This window comes from Suncus etruscus, chromosome X, assembly GCF_024139225.1.
Source record: "Suncus etruscus isolate mSunEtr1 chromosome X, mSunEtr1.pri.cur, whole genome shotgun sequence".
Lineage (NCBI taxonomy): Eukaryota > Metazoa > Chordata > Mammalia > Eulipotyphla > Soricidae > Suncus > Suncus etruscus.
The window spans coordinates 40,058,414-40,074,958 of NC_064868.1; the positions used below are offsets into that span (position 1 = coordinate 40,058,414).

At 36.5% G+C, this 16,545-nt stretch overlaps 1 protein-coding gene across 1 annotated transcript in view; it reads right to left on the reverse strand.

The window, feature by feature from the left end:
• Positions 1-8,656: 8,656 nt before the first annotated feature.
• Positions 8,657-16,545, reverse strand: part of RPGR (retinitis pigmentosa GTPase regulator) — a 62,168-nt gene continuing 54,279 nt past the window's right edge. The window contains exons 17-18 of the mRNA XM_049767113.1: positions 16,414-16,484; positions 8,657-9,041 (exon numbers count right to left, since the gene is read on the reverse strand). Coding sequence (XP_049623070.1) covers positions 8,835-9,041; positions 16,414-16,484 — 278 coding nt within the window. The 3' untranslated portion in view covers positions 8,657-8,834. The remainder of the gene's footprint in view (positions 9,042-16,413; positions 16,485-16,545) is intronic.

Below are 16,545 nucleotides of genomic sequence, written 5' to 3' on the forward strand. Positions count from 1 at the left end.
AAATCCAACACCTGGATATTAAACTACATGCTGCTCAACAACAGCTGGATCAAAAAGAAAATCAAGAAAAAAATAAAAAGATTCTTTGAGATGAATGATAATTAAGAGACAAATGGTCAAAACTGTGGGACACAGCAAAAGCAGTTATTAGGGATAAATTCATAGCAATACAGGCCTATGTTAGGAAAGAGAAAATTGACAAAATCAACAGCTTAAAGAGACACCTTAAGGACCTGGAAAAACAACAGCAAAGAAACTAAAGCACAGGCAGAAGACAAGAAATAATAAAAACCAGAGCAGAAAAAACAGCAACATAGAAACAAAGAAAACAATACAAAAAATCAATAAGACCAGGAGCTGGTTCTTAGACAGAATAAACAGGATAGACACACCACTGGCAAGACTCACAAAAACAAAAAAGGAAAACAACCAAATAAATCATATCACAAACAAAAGGGGAGAGATTAAAACAGAACTTCAAGAAATCAAAGACATCATGAGAACTTATTATAAACAACTGTGCTCAGTTAAGTTAGAGAACCCAGAAAATACTGATAAGTTTCTGGGAAAATATCATCTTCCAAGACTTAATAAGGAGGACATAGAAAGCCTAAACAGGCCAATCACATCTAAGGAAATTGAAACAGTAATTAAGAAACTCCCCAAGAACAAAAGTCCAGGACCAGATGTATTACAGGTGAATTCTATCAAATATTCTGAGAAAAATTAATATCATTGATTCTCAAACTCTTCAAAAATACTGAAAAGAAAGGAATCCTCCCTAACTCTTTTTCTGAGGCTGATATCGCACTCATTCCCAAAGCTGACAAAGACAACACCAAGAAAGAAAACTACAGACCAATATTACTATGAACATGGATGCAAAAATCCTCAACAAAATCTTAGCAAACCGAATCCAAAAATACATCCAAAAGATTATACAACATGATCAAGTGGGTTTCATCCTAGGGATTTAAGGATAGTTCAACATACAGAAATCAATAAACATCATACACCACATCAACAACAAGAAAGACAAAAATCACATGATCATATCAATTGATGCAGAGAAGGCATTTGACAAAATCCAACACCCATTCATGATGAAAACACTCAGCAAAATAGGGTTGGAAGGAAGCTTCCTCAAGATAGAGCTACCTATATAAAGCCCAGAGCCAACATTTCCTTAGTGGCAAAAAACTGAAAGCATTTCCATTAAATTCAGTAACTAGGCAAGGGTGTCCATTCTCTCCACTCTTATTCAACATAGTTCTAAAAGTCTAGAAATAGTAATTAGAAAAGAGACAGAAATCAAATTCAAATAGGGAGAGAGGAAGTCGAATTTTCTCTTTATGCAGATGATCGGATGATATACATAGAAAACCATAAAGAGTGCACAGCAAAACCCCTAGAAATAATGAACCAATACAGCAAAGTGGCTAGCTACAAAGTCAATACACAAAAGACAGCAGCATTCCTTTATACAAATAATAAAGCAGAGGAGAGATTAAAGAGTCGATCGATCCCATATGAAATAGTATCAAAAATATTAAGTGGGGCTGGAGTGGTGGTGCAGAGTGGTAAGGCATCTGCCTTGCCGGCGCTAGCCTAACACGAACCATGGTTTGATCCCTCGGCGTCCCATAAGGTCCTCCAAGCCAGGAACAATTTCTGAATGCATAGCCAGTCGTACCCCTGAGTATCACCAGGTGTGGCCCCCCAAAAAACCTTACACACACACACACACCTAGGAATCAACCTGACAGCAGATATGAAGGACCTATACCATGAAAACTTCAAAACGTTTCAGAAAAAATGAAGAGGACCTAAGAAAATAGAAGAACAACCCATGCTCATGGGTAGGAAGAATCAACATCATCAAAATGACTATCTTATCTAAATTACTATATAGATTCAATGCAATCCTCATCCAAATTCAGACATCATTTTTATGGACTTAGAAGAATCAATTATAAAGTGCATATGGAACCACAAAAGACCTATGTTAGCCAAATCAATACTGAAAAACAAGAAATTAGGTGGCATTTCTTTACCTAACCTGAAACTTTACTATAAAGCTATAGTGATCAAAACAGCATGGTCCTGGAATAAAGAGTCTCAGACCAATGGGTCAGAATAGATATCCAGTGACACACCTCAAATATACAGTCAACTAATATTTGACAACGGAGCCAAGAACTTGAAATGGAACAGTCTCTTTGACAAATGGCATTGGAACAACTAGATAACCACCTGTAATAAACTAAAGATTGATCCATACCTCACACCTTACACAAAACTCAACTCAAAATGGATTAAAGACCTTGAAATCAGACACGAATCTATTAAGTTCATTCAGTAAAAAATAGGCAGTACAAATCAAGACAAAAGTCTTTGATGATGGAATGTCAATGACAAGAGTTATAGCATCAAACCTCAATAAATGGGACTACATCAAATTAAAAAGTTTCTGTATGGTGAAAGAAACCCTGTTTAAAACTTGAAGACAGCTAATGGAAAGGGAAAATTTTTTCACACTCAACTCATCGGATAAAGGGTTGATATCAAGGATATACAAAGCCTTCAGAAAAGTTAGTTCCACAAAACTTAATAAAGCCATAGAAAAATGGGGAGAAGAAAGGAATAGACACTTCTCCAAGGAAGACTGACAGGTGGCTAATACACATATGAAAACATGTTCAACATCACTAGGGAAATCCAAATCAAGACAACAATGAGGTGCCACCTTACACCAGTGAGGATGGCACACATTAAAAATAATGGGACCAATTTCTGTTGGGGGGAATGTGGTAAGAAAGGAACTCTCATCCACTCCTATTGAAAACAATATGAAGGGTGAACTCAGAATTGACCTGCCATATGACCCAGCAATCGCACCCCTGGGTATCTATCCCCAAGACAGAAGAACATTCATCCTGAAGTACGTGTGCACTCCACTATTTATCACAGCACTCAGCACAATAGTCAATATATGGAATCAATCTCGATGTCCAACAACAAATGAGTGGATCATGAAGATGTGGTACTTATACAAAGGAATACTACATAGCAATTTGAAATGATACAATCATGAATTCTGCAGTAACATGGATGTAACTAGAAAATATTATGTTAAATGAAGTAAGCCAGAGGAAGAAAGATAAATACAGAATGCTAGCACTTATCTGAGGTATTTACATTATAAACCATATATACATATAATACTCCATAAAGGAACACCATGGTCTAAAAGGTAGAAGTTCTGAACACTGTTGGTGCTGGGATACAGTGAGAAGCAATTATATCAAACAAAAAATGGGAACCACAATGCCACTAAGATCTTTTATACTATAAGGAAATCAGCAAAGAGGGAGACAGCTGTTTAGAATGAACAGGTGTTCAATAAACCTCCCACTACAATGGACTATTTTAATGTTCTGATGTATTTATCCACAGACTAGGTGCAGAATATGATTGGAAACCAGGGACTCCTGCTGCAGTACTTATTATCAATATGTGCTAATGCCTTAAATTTACTAGGTATAAAATAACTTCAGCTTTGCTCACAGAGTTTTTGGGTGATATAGGGTGGATGCCCTAATTTTGTAAATTGGCTCTCAACCATACACATTTCCTTTTGATTAAGTCATCTTTTAGGACCTAAAGCAAATGACCATTGAGACCACTGAAAGAGACAACTATGCAGCACAGATTTATGATACAGGTCCAACTCACCGAGTACATTTTTGCAAATTAGTATTATTCCTTTCTTTTTTTTCTATTTTCTTCTCATTTTTCTTTTTTATTCTTTTCCCATCCTCTTCTTTCTCCTTTTTCACTTCAAACTATGTTACTATGATATCATAAATCCCATGCTGTCAGATTCTTTTTAGGAGGAACCTCAATGCACAAGACACAGCACAAGACACACTACAGAGGATAGACACCTCTTATAGTGCTCACTATCATACTGCTTAGTAAACTAGATGTGAAAATTCTGTTTATCTTAAAATGCTCCAGCCACAGTTTAACCCTGAAAGCTTCATTTAGCAAAGTTCAATGATGAAGTGCCTAGAAATTGGAAAATCATCCCACTCTGAGTCTCCAGCCCAAATTTTTTCTTTTCCTTATTTTTTAATTTCCTATTTTTTCTTTCTTTTCACTCCTCTTTTTTCTCTTCTTTCCCTCTTAACCTATATTTTAGCTATATATCTATTTTTTCTAATGCAATTATTTCTTAAGCACCCAGACCCATCCTATGAGGGTCAGGCCTCCAACAACTTATACAAAGATATCTAATGTCTGTGGGCGTGAGTTTGTATACAGTGGACTCCTCTTTGTCTGGCAAACCTATATTGTAAACAATTCATTCCTATACATATATAGTCTCTCATATTATTTCCCCTCTTCCCATTCAGAACTTTTTATATCCTTTGGTATCTTGATCCTGATTTGTTATCCCTTCCCATTTAATCTTCTTTACCCCCAGTTCTTAACTCATTAGGTACTGAGACCTACTGCCAGCCTCAATAAGCTACCATCCAGATCCTTGAGCAAAAGGACACTCTCAGTCCCACATCTCAGGCTCCAGCAAAAGCTGCAATCACCACTCCTGTAGAATCATTCTCTGTGGCACTTCTTCTCACACACTCCCCCTAAATGTGGACTGTTGCATGCTACAAAATTCAGTCCCAGAAGGAGCCCCAGCTCAAGGACACTACTAGATCCTTTATTGTTGCAAACCATTTCTCAAACCCAACAAGACCACAGTGCGGGATGGAAATGGACCCTGAATCTTATTCCTACCCCCCAAAATATCTCAAAAGACTTAATGGGGATATGTATATTTTTTATATGTTGAATACATCAATAGTTATCTCTTACTTCCAAATGTAAAAGTAGCCTCCTCCATCCACTTTTATCCTTTTCTTAAAAATTTTTAAATTTTCTTATTTTTCATTTTTAATTGCTCTCTATATAAATTTTATTATATATATATTTTTTAATTTCACTTGTTTGATTTCTGTTTGGTATGAAATTCTAGAAGAAAAACTTACTTGGGATAAATGCTCAGGTCAAAATCAGGGCACAGAGATTGCATAGCCTGCCATTCTTACCTCCACATGCACCAGCAATATAATATGACGCTGTTCCCTTTTGCATAGGAATACTAAAAAAGGGGGGAAATCTTATGTATAGTAACAAGCTCTTATCTACTAGGGATAAGAACCCATAAATTTTATAATACAGGAGTGCCTCCCACCCTGAACATTTGTCATGGGGACTAAACTTAAACTCATGTGATTGGACAGCGACCCTCCAACCCCAAATCCCAGATCCCAACTGTGGAACCAACAGCACCTTGCAACAGCACCAAGAATCAAATACCCTCCGGGGAGTGCCTAATACCATGCTGGCACCAACTTGCCAGGTTGATACAACATCCTGACGATGAGGAAACAGCAACAACTCGATCTAAGAGCAGGTTGCCCTACCTCATCACCTAATGGTAAAGTGAAATCAGAAGACACTAAGTCCTTGATATGCGCAAAAATCAAGATCACTAATCACAGAAGACTTTGACAACTGCAACTGGGCAGAGCTTTTCCAGGGTCCAATAAGAATGACCCTAGGATTTGAACAAAAACCAAGATTTCTAATTCCAGATATCTGACTTTGACAACTATGACTCAGCAGAACTTTTGGAATCATAAGGAAAGGATATATCCTAAGCTTCATCCTAAAATATGTGCAGAAACCAAGATCACTAATTACAGAAAACTGACTACAACAACCATGACAGAACAGAACTTCTAGAACCATAAAGACTCTATCCTAGATTTGGTCTTATGATCTATACAAATACCAAGATCTCTAATTCCAGAGAACTGATTTTATCAGCCACAACTGAGACGTACCATAAAAAAGACATTAAGGTTTGATAATAATATCTGGAGCCTGCAATTGTTGACAGTATGCTTCAAGGGTAGAGAAAACCTGTATATCTTAGGCCAAGAGAATTCCCTTTCGAATTTCCCCATTACTTACTATGCTTATATGCAAAAAAACAAAAACAAAAAAACCCAAAACCTCACACCAGCCCTCCTTCCTTTTTTTCTCCTTTTTTGTATTGTTGTTTAGTAGTTGTTTATTGTGGCATTGTGTATCTTGTACTTGCTTCTCCTTCATCCCCCCTTTTTTCTTCTAAATTGATATTGATAGCTCCTAGATGGATTCCTTCCAGCTTTTTTCCCCACAACAGAACCATAGAACTCAAATCATCTTGTTTTGCCTGATTAAGGGGAAAATAAATTGGATATACCAGGAGCAGTCACATGAACATTGAGTGGAAAAAAATAACTATCTGGCCTAAATACCAAACTCAAAGTCAAGGACAACAGAATTAAGATCTACAAGTTATATACAAAGGGAGCCAGTTATACTAGCAGTACATGGAGCAAAGGGGGGGTAAGTATGGGATGCATGCTGGGAACAGGGGTGAAGGGAGGTCAACACTGGTGGTGGAATTGCCCTACTTCATAGTCACAATGTACCTTAAGTATAACTGTGAAAGACTTGTAATTCACATAGGTCTCAATAAAAATTATTAAAAAATAAAATACTTAAAAATATCACATGCATTATTTTACAGATTTTATGGGTCAGGAACATGGGAACTGTTTAATTAGATTCATTGTTTTGTGTCTCACAACATCACAATCAAGGTGTCACCTAGGGCTGCCATCTAATCCAAAGATTGGGTTCTTTTTCCCAGGCCCATGGATTATTGATAGAATTATGCCCCTTGCAGTTAAATGATAAGAAATTTTATGTTAGAAAGTTTTCCTCCTTTTCCTTACCAATGGAGTGGTATCTTACAGCATGCATTGGGTTCACCCACACTCAAGGGGACTGGGCTATTTAGGTAAGGTACATCAGCAGGTGGGAATTTTGGGGCCACATCTTTCTGCCTACTACAACAGGCATAGTTTAATACCATTTATGAGCTTCATTGTTTACTTTCTCTTGGCCACTCTAGTATATAGCTTGTGTGCCAGTGCCAATACTATACCAGTACAATAGCAGCATAACAAACATTTTATGATTAATCATTTAAAAATAATTTCTGAGTGGGATTTTACACTGATTATTTTTATAAGATTTCAGATTCAGACATACTCTACCAGTGGTCCTCAAACTATGGCCCACAGGCCACATATTGTATTTGTATCTGTTTTGTTTCTTCATTGCAAAATAAGATATATGCAGTGTGCATAAGAATTTGTTCATAACTTTTGTTTTTACTATAGTCAGACCCTCCAATGGTCTGAGGGACAGTGAACTGGCCCCGTTTAAAAAATTTGAGGACCCCTGCGACTAACATCTTTACAAACCTTGTGCATTAAACACGAAGATGGAAGGTTTATTTTTCTGAAACAGGGAGTCCTCACAATGATTAAAGAAAACAATGTCTTATTCAGAATTTATCATGGTGAAAATGAATGTAGTCCATTTCATGTCTGTGAGCACAGGAAAGCAAAGTTTCTACCAAAGTAGACTTTAATAGCTATATTCTTCGCATTCCTTGGCGACAGAGTTTTATGTGATGATGCTAACCCTAGTTACCACAGTCAACTAGAGGTAAGAAGCAGTTGAAGTGAACAATGCTAGCTGTACTTGCTTCTCCTTTGGAAGCCAGCCACCTGTGGCATGTTCAAGATTTTACCCCAGATTAAACCTCATCTTCCATACCAAACTACTTCCCTAAAGTCAGTAATGGGAAACAAAGAAATTTCAGCGGTTTCCCCATAAACAAGTAATGTTTAGACAGTTATGCTGGTACCATCTATACTTAGAGGCAAAAAAAAGTGTATGTATTTAAACATTTTGATTTTGGTTTTTGGGCTACGCCTATTTTTGCTCAGAGCTTACTCCAGGCTCTATGTTCACTATTCACTTCTGAAAGGGCGTGGAGGACCATATGGGGTTCAGGAAACTAACCTGGTTTAATTGTATGCAAGGCAAATGCCTTATCAAGCACTAACTCTTGGGACCCTGTACTTTAATAAGATCAAATTAAACTTTGAAGGGACCAAGAGAGATAGAACAGGAACCATGCAAAAGAATCTAAATTTGACCTCTGACACTGCACTGTACCCTCCAGCAGGACTGGATGTGGCTCTGGTAGCCTCTGAGAACATTTAGGGCTGGCTTTGATGTCCCACATAACCACCAGACCCGAACAGCATTGTGCCTAGTATAGTTGGCAAAGTATTGCCAGTAGTGGCCTACAGTCCCCTTGAACATTGACTAAGAAGGCCCCCAAATAAAATTAGATCTTTGCCTCCATTTAGTCAACCAATAACTCCCAGTAACTCCAAATTTAATTGATATTTACGAGTGTAAGTAATAGAAACGACCAGATATATTTTATTAAAATACTTTCATCATACAAAGTTGCTTAGTGTTTTTTTTAAATTCCAAGTACAAGAAAATTGTTACAGTGTTGAGAGATGGCAAATATTGCTTTATGAAGTTACAAAGAAGTAACATATTTCAGTGTAAACAATATATTATATTAACTTTAACTTATAAAAATATATTTTTATTACTGCAACACTGAACAGTTAAGACTGCAACACTTGAATGAGTTTAAGTTTGCTTGTGAGAAATTTTAGTATAAATAAATATTAAAACTGGTCGTTCTATTCAAACCAAGTAAAAGATATTAACTTAAAATTTTAAACATTTGTATTAGAAACTTTCCTTTAGAAACTGTGTATTCATTCAAGTATAAATTTCAATGTGCTTTATGACCATAAAAGCATAAATATTCAGAGCAGTGTGCAAGATTTTGAGCCTTTCTCTATGTTTGTGGGAGAAGAACTTGGATCACTTTCCTCAGTGTGGCTCGGAATGTCATTTTTCTTACTGCTCTTAATAGCTATTTGTTTTCCTGCTGATTTTAAGTCTGGGGGTGGATCAGAAGTACTCAGCAGGCTTTTCTGACTGGTCAATGACATCCTTTTAAAGAGGAAAATCTAGGGGAAAAAACACAAAGAATTCATTTTGGTAAGTGAAACAATCACTTAGTACTTGGAGGTATCATTTTCAACAAGTCTTGGCATTTCTTTCTCATATCTTTACAGGGCACCACAAGTGCAATGGCACATTCTTAATATTCATCCTTCTTTTACTTTTTATCATTAGCAGTCACGATTCCTTCCCCCAAATAACACCTACTAATATTTTAACTTTCAGGGCTCATCCTTAATCACTTTCCTTAATAGAACAAATTCACTATTTTACTTGTGTTACAAGACAAAAATATGCAAACTAGGACATCCTGGAGTTAGACAAGGTCATTTGCTACTCGTGTAAACCATAACTCTGGCAAAACATTAGATGGCTTTGAAGCTTCAGGGGTCTAAGAAGGCAGTGTACACATAGATCTGCTGGCCAGGGAAGGCCAAAACTGCATTTTAGCCAAATACAGACAATGGCTGAAGAGATGAAAGTAGATATTCTCATAACCTAAGGATTCCAGGCACATGGAAGAAACACTAAGAAGAGTAGAGTGAGAGACAGAAGAAAAGTAAGAGAAGAGAGAGAAGAGGAAGAGGCAGCCAGCACCAAGGTCTGTGCTCTGAAAGAATGCACAGGAAAGTCAGAAATCATGGGAATAAATTTTATCAGAAGAGTGACCAAGAGGTTCAAAGATGATAAGAACAGAAAATCCTTTGAGGATTTAGACAAAGAGAAAATAGGATTCTTAAAGAGTGAAAAAGCAAATAAAAGCATGATGAGATGCCATATATAAAGGTTGATAACTTAATTTCATCAGAAAGCAAAATGGTGCTTATTAAAATAGCAAATCTTTAACCTTAAGGAATGAAGATAATAGATTAGATTAAAATGTAAAATTGTTTAGAGTTTGGAAATGACTAAAGAATAGGATCTCATGCTCAAGTCACTATAGAGGAATAAACTGACCTCTTCCAAAAACAGAATAAAATAAAATACAGTTTCCATGTGAACAATGTAGAAAGTTAGGGGCACTGACCCCCTACAGTAAAAATCCACACATAAATTTAACTTCCTTCAAACCTCACATAAATAGGTTAAAAATAAAAGGATAAAATCAATACCATTACTAATTTTTAAACAGCTAGAGGAGCTGGAGAGATTGTATAGGGATAAGGTACTTTCCTGGCATGTGGCTGATTCTAATTTTATCCCTGGCATTGGATGGTTCCCTGAGTACCAACAAGGACCCTGAGTCCAGCTAGGTGTGGCTCAAGCCCTACCTCCCCATAGGAAATAAAACAAGATAGGTTAAATACAGGGGTCTCAAACTCATGGCCCGCGGGCCGTTTGTGGCCCTCCGTACATTTTGTGGCCCTGCCCTAGAGGAATCTTTTTTGTTTTGTTTTGTTTTAGTTGTTTGGGTCACACCCCCCAATGTTCAAGGCTTACTACTGACTTTGCACTCAAGGATCACCCGACTTTGCCTCCTGCGGCCCCCGGGTAAATTGAGTTTGAGACCCTTGGGTTAAAAAAAACAAATTAAAATGAAAGAGGTAGGATTACTATATAATATCAGATAAAGTAGGTTTCAGAGTAAAGAATTGTTATTGGAAATAAAGATGGTCATTTAAAAATAACAAAAAGATTAATTAAAAGATCTAACAAATAATAACAGTACAGAAACTTTATCAGAAAGGATAATAATACTAAAATAACACTATCAACTAGCCTGACTTACTTGACTATGATAGAACACTCTACTCAACAACAGCATTCTTCTCAACCTCCTCAAGTGCACATAGACACCAAGACATCAAAAAAAAATCAAAGTAGGTATCAATATGATGTAAAACAGGAAAAACCAATGAGAAAAAAACTGCTTTTTAGAAATTACCAACAAAACTAATTAAAAAACTAATAAGATGTATCAGAGAATGCAAAACAGAAGATATACAGAATCTTACAAATTATGTATAAAACCTGAAAATAGTAAGAGAAATTTAGAAAGACCTCAATAAGTGGAGAGAAATATCATAATTCTGGGTTAAGAATCTTTTTTTTAATTTTTTAATTTTAATTATGAGAACAATGATGCAAAGAGGACAAGGTAAAGTTACAGTGAAAGAACAATCACCCATAAACAGAGTTCTCAGAAGAAATCCCCTTGCTGACGCCTAAATATTGAACTTACAGTCAAAAAAACATTAAGAAAAATAAGGCAGAACCCATGTACAATTACTTTGTCCACAAGTCCCCAGATTGTAGTACATTATAACATTTCTTAGCAGTACACAAAGCAAAGAATCTTATTAATAGCAAGAAACTATTACCAGGTTTCCTTTTGAGCAATTGATAAACTTATTCTAAAAATTCTTATAGGAATGCAGAGGTTCTAAACTAGGCAAACATTATTTCTTGATTTCAAGAAGTTATGGGTATCAAAAAGTGTGACACTGATACGAGATAAAAAGGTCAAATTAAAAATGGGCTCCCACAAAACAGAAAGTTATTTTTCAAAAAGTAGAAAGACAATTTAGCAGTGAAAGAAATTTTACAGTAAATGGTATCAAACAATTAGACATACCTATACAAAAATTTTAATACATACCTTTGTCATATAAAAACATAATACTACTCAGCAATATTAAAGAAATGAAATGCTGATAACATAAAGTACATTGTGTGCAATTTCATTTATATAAAATTAGAACATGAAAATAACATATGAGAACAAAAAACAGATGAGTAGTTTTTAAAGAAGGCAGGAGATGGGTGGTATAGACAAGGATCACAAAAAGGCAGGAATAACCTTTGCCTTTAGTGGCAATGTTCAGTCTTTTGATTGTGATTATGATTTTATTGTTGCATACATGTCAAAATGAACCAAATTGTACACCATGACTATAGAAATCTTATTATATATGCCAGTTGTACTTCAATGAAGCTTTTTTTAAATGAGAAACAACTTGCATAGACTTCAAAGACAAAAACATCTTATGTTTCCACTTAATTTATTTATTTGTTGGTTTTTTGGTCATACCTGATAATACATAGGTGTTACTTCTGGCACTGCACTCAGAAATTACTTGTGGCAGTGCTCAAGAGACCATAAGAGATACCGAGATAGAACCCAGGTTAGCCCTATTTGCTGTACTATCTGGCCCCCAAATCTTACTTGTTTAAGCCTGGGAAAACTCAAAATAATCGGGAGACTATATCTATAATTTATTGTGGAATGTCATCATTCCACAATATACAGTAATGTGTATGTGAGACATATGCACTGAGTTTTAGTTACTATGAAAACAAAGGCAGTTGCAAAAATCCATAGCCATAATACGTAATGGAAAAATTCTCATCTAAGCCTCTTATTTATGGTAGCAAATCTGAGTATGAAATCTGCTGACTTTAAACAGGTATGGGGAACTAGCTCTGTTCCAGCTAGTTACTAAGGAAAGATACAGATATTTAGCCTCTGATTAAGCCCAACCCTTACATCTGGAAACTAAAAAAAACACAGTAAGTATATGTTGAGTAAAGACAAGAATAAACTAATTCCATGATGGGGATAAATTATTATTTGTGTGTTGCCTGGCTTCACAGATATCAGGGTTGCCAGGTTCAAATAGCAGAGTTGCCAGGCTGTGTGGTCTTTGTACATGGGACACCAAGGCTTTGAACCACAACCACATGCTTGCAACGTTGCAAGGGCAGGTGCTCTATAAATTATTTCTGGCTTTTTTTCCATGTAGCTTACTTAGGAAGACATCAAATTAATGATACATTTCCCCTAGAGACTATTGAATCCAAATAATCACTAGAGACCTTCTAGAGAGCACATGAGCACAACATACCAATTGATCTTGGTTGCCAATTAAATAATAGGTCCTGGGCCTCAAAATCAGTGCAAGGATTAACACACTTGCCCTTAGCAGTCAATCATATTTGATCCCAGGCACTATATATAATCTCTAACCCCAGGAATGATCCCTTACCCAGGAGTAAGCCCAGAGCAACTCCTGGTGAGGTCCAACTTTCCCATCACCATAGGAAAAAAATCCTAACCTGGCTATCTAAAACATTTAAAATCATCAAAGTAAATTTGAATGTCTTTTATCTTGTTAGACACCAAAAGTGCAAATGTTTCTTTTCTTTTAGATTAGTTTTGGATTAAAAATTTAATTAAGGGGACAAATAGAAATTTCAAACAAATTTACTGTGACAAAATAATGCATTATCTATTTTTAAAGTTTTATTTTTTTATTTTTTTATTTTTTTTGGTTTTTGGGCCACACCCGGTGACGCTCAGGGGTTACTCCTGGCTATGCACTCAGAAGTCGCTCCTGGCTTGGGGGACCATATGGGACACCGGGGGATCGAACCACGGTCCGTCCTAGGCTAGCGCAGGCAAGGCAGGCACCTTACCTCTAGCGCCACCGCCCGGCCCCAAGTTTTATTTTTTTAAACACAGCCAAGGGTGGGGCTCAAACTCCTTGGCTTCAAAATTTTTTTAATAATATCTTTATTTAAACTCCTTGATTACAAGTATGATTGTAGTTGGGTTTCAGTCATGTAAAGAATACCCCTTTCACTGGTGCAACATTCCCACTATCAATGTCCCAAATCTCCCTCCTCCCCACCCCACTCCCACCTGTACTCTAGACAGGCTTTCCACTTCCCTCATTCATTTACATTGTTGTGATAGTTCTCATTGTAGTTATTTCTCTAACTGCACTCACCACTCTTTGTGGTGAGCTTCATGTCGTGAGCTGGACCTTCCAGCCCTCCTCTCTTTGCCTCTGAGGAATATTGCAAAAATGTCTTTTATTTTTTCTTAAAACCCATAGATGAGTGAGACTATTCTGTGTCTATCTCTCTCCCTCTACTTTTCAAGTTTTAAAAGATATTTGGCTTGGCTTACAGATATAAATAGGCCAGAACTACTAAATATATAAAAACTGGGCTTGCTAGAGAGTGGGTAAAGTGCTTGACACACTCTGCTAGCCCAGGTGCAATACCAGCATCATACACAGTTCTTTGAGCTCAGCAAAGAATGGTCCCTGAGCCCAGAGGCAGAAGTAAGCCCTGAGTACCACCATGACCAAGAAAAAACAAACAGAAACAAAATGAAAAAAAATTCTTGTGGACATGACAAAAAAGAATCTTATTGAAGTAATTTATATTATTTGAAAAGTACTGGTAACAGCAATACTTTTAAACAGAAGATATAAAATCATCACTCCCTGATTTTTAAAATATAATTTTGGGAGCTGGAGAAATAGTACAGGGGTTTAAGGTACACGGCTGACCCCAGCTTGACCCTGAGCACTGTATATGGTCCCCTGAGCACTATGAGGGATAATCCCTAAGCAGAGTCAAGAGTAAATCCTGAGCATTGCTGGGTATGACCCCACACCAAATAAACAATTTAATACAATACAGTACAATTTTCTCGACTGTTTGTTTCATTAAGTGCAAATTTGTTGAAATATAAGCATAATAAAAGTGCAAGGATGAATACTTGTAGCCCTATGGCTTGGTCCAGTTCTGACTACAATGTGTTCCATCAACTGAAAACTGGCCCTGGCACATAGGCACATAGATTCCCTGTTTGGTAGACCTGCTACTGTGGGTATGTGCCAGTATGCTCCCTACTTTGCTTTTCTTCCCTCAGCTTAGCCTTCTCTCATCCTAAGTCCTCCCATTTATTAGCAATTAGGCAAGAAAAATATCAAGGGCATCCAGATTGTAAAGGAAGAAGTCAAGCTCTCACTGTTTGCAGATGACATGATACTATATTTAGAAAACCCTAAAGACTCTACCAAAAAACTTTCAGGAACAATAGATTCATATAGCAACATGGCAGGCTACAAAATTAACATGCAAAAAATCAATGGCCTTCTTATACAACAATAATGAGAGAGAAGAAATAGATATAAAAATATCATTTACATTAGTGCCACACAAACTCAAATATCTTGCAATCAACTAAAGATATGAAGGATTTATACAAAGAAAACTACAAAACCTTGCTTCAAGAAATAAAAGAGGACACACAGAAATGGAGGCATGTACCCTGCTCATGGATTGGGAGGATTAACATAATTAAAATGGCAACAATCCCCAAGTCATTGTACAGATTTAATGTAATCCCTCTAAGGATACCAATGACATTCTTCAAAGAAGTGGATCAAACACTTCTGAAATTCATCTGGAACAATAAATACCCAAGAATAGCTAGATCAACCCTTGGGAAAAGGAATATGGGAGGCAACACTTTTCCCAACTTTAAGTTATATTACAAAGAAATAGTTATTAAAACAGCATGGTATTGGAATAAAGACAGACCCTCGGATCAGAGGAAGACTAGAGTATTCACAGACTGCTCCCCAGATATACAATCAATTAATCTTTGATAAAGGAGCAAGAAATGCAAAATGGAGCAAGGAAAGCCTCTTCAACAAGTGGTGTTGAGACAACTGGTCAGACACTTGCAAAAAAACTAACTCAGACCTCCAGCTAACACCATGCACCAAGGTCAAATGCAAATGGATTAAAGACCTTGATATCAGATCTGAAACCATAAGGTATATAGAACAAGGTATATAAATAAAACAAGGTATATAGGTAAAACACTCTAGGACATTGAAACTAAATCCATCTTCAAGGAAGAAACAGCACTCTCCAAAGAAGTTGAAGCAGAGATACACAAATGGGACTATATTAAGCTCAGAAGCTTCTGCACATCAAAGGAAATAATGACTAGGATACAAAAGTCACCCACAGAATGGGAGAAGCTATTCACCCAATACCCATCAGATAAAGGGCTAATATCTAACATATAGAAGGTACTGACAGAACATCCTCTCTCTTCTATACAGTCAATTATTCAAAGTTTAACAATAAAGTTCTTTTGTGTATCACCACAGAATGAGTAAGCATAGGTAGGTAAAATGGTTGAAAAGAACACTTAAAACTTGGGAACATGGGGCCGGGCGGTGGCGCTAAAGGTAAGGTGCCTGCCTTGCCTGCGCTAGCCTTGGACGGACTGCGGTTCGATCTCCCGGTGTCCAATATGGTCCCCCAAGCCAGGAGCAACTTCTGAGCACATAGCCAGGAGTAACCCCTGAGCGTTACCGGGTGTGGCCCAAAAACCAAAAAAAAAAAAAAAACCAAAAAACAAAAAACTTGGGAACAACAAACTCAACTTAATGTCTAATAAAAAATAAGTAAATAAATAAGCATGTTAAAAGTGTGAAATTCATTACATTTTAGGTCCATAAAACTCAAGTTATAGGAGTTAAATCATGTCAATTATCCTATGAAAAATAAAAGGAACAATTCAATATTTAAGCCTTAACATAAGTTAAAAACATAATTACTTACCCTCTTCAAGGTTTTAATTTCCTTTTTATGTTCTACAGTATCTGAACTCTTTGGATCATCAAGTATATTGCCTATAAGAGCAAATAAGAAATATTTAAAAAATTCTGGGCCAGAGTGATAGCACAGCAGGTA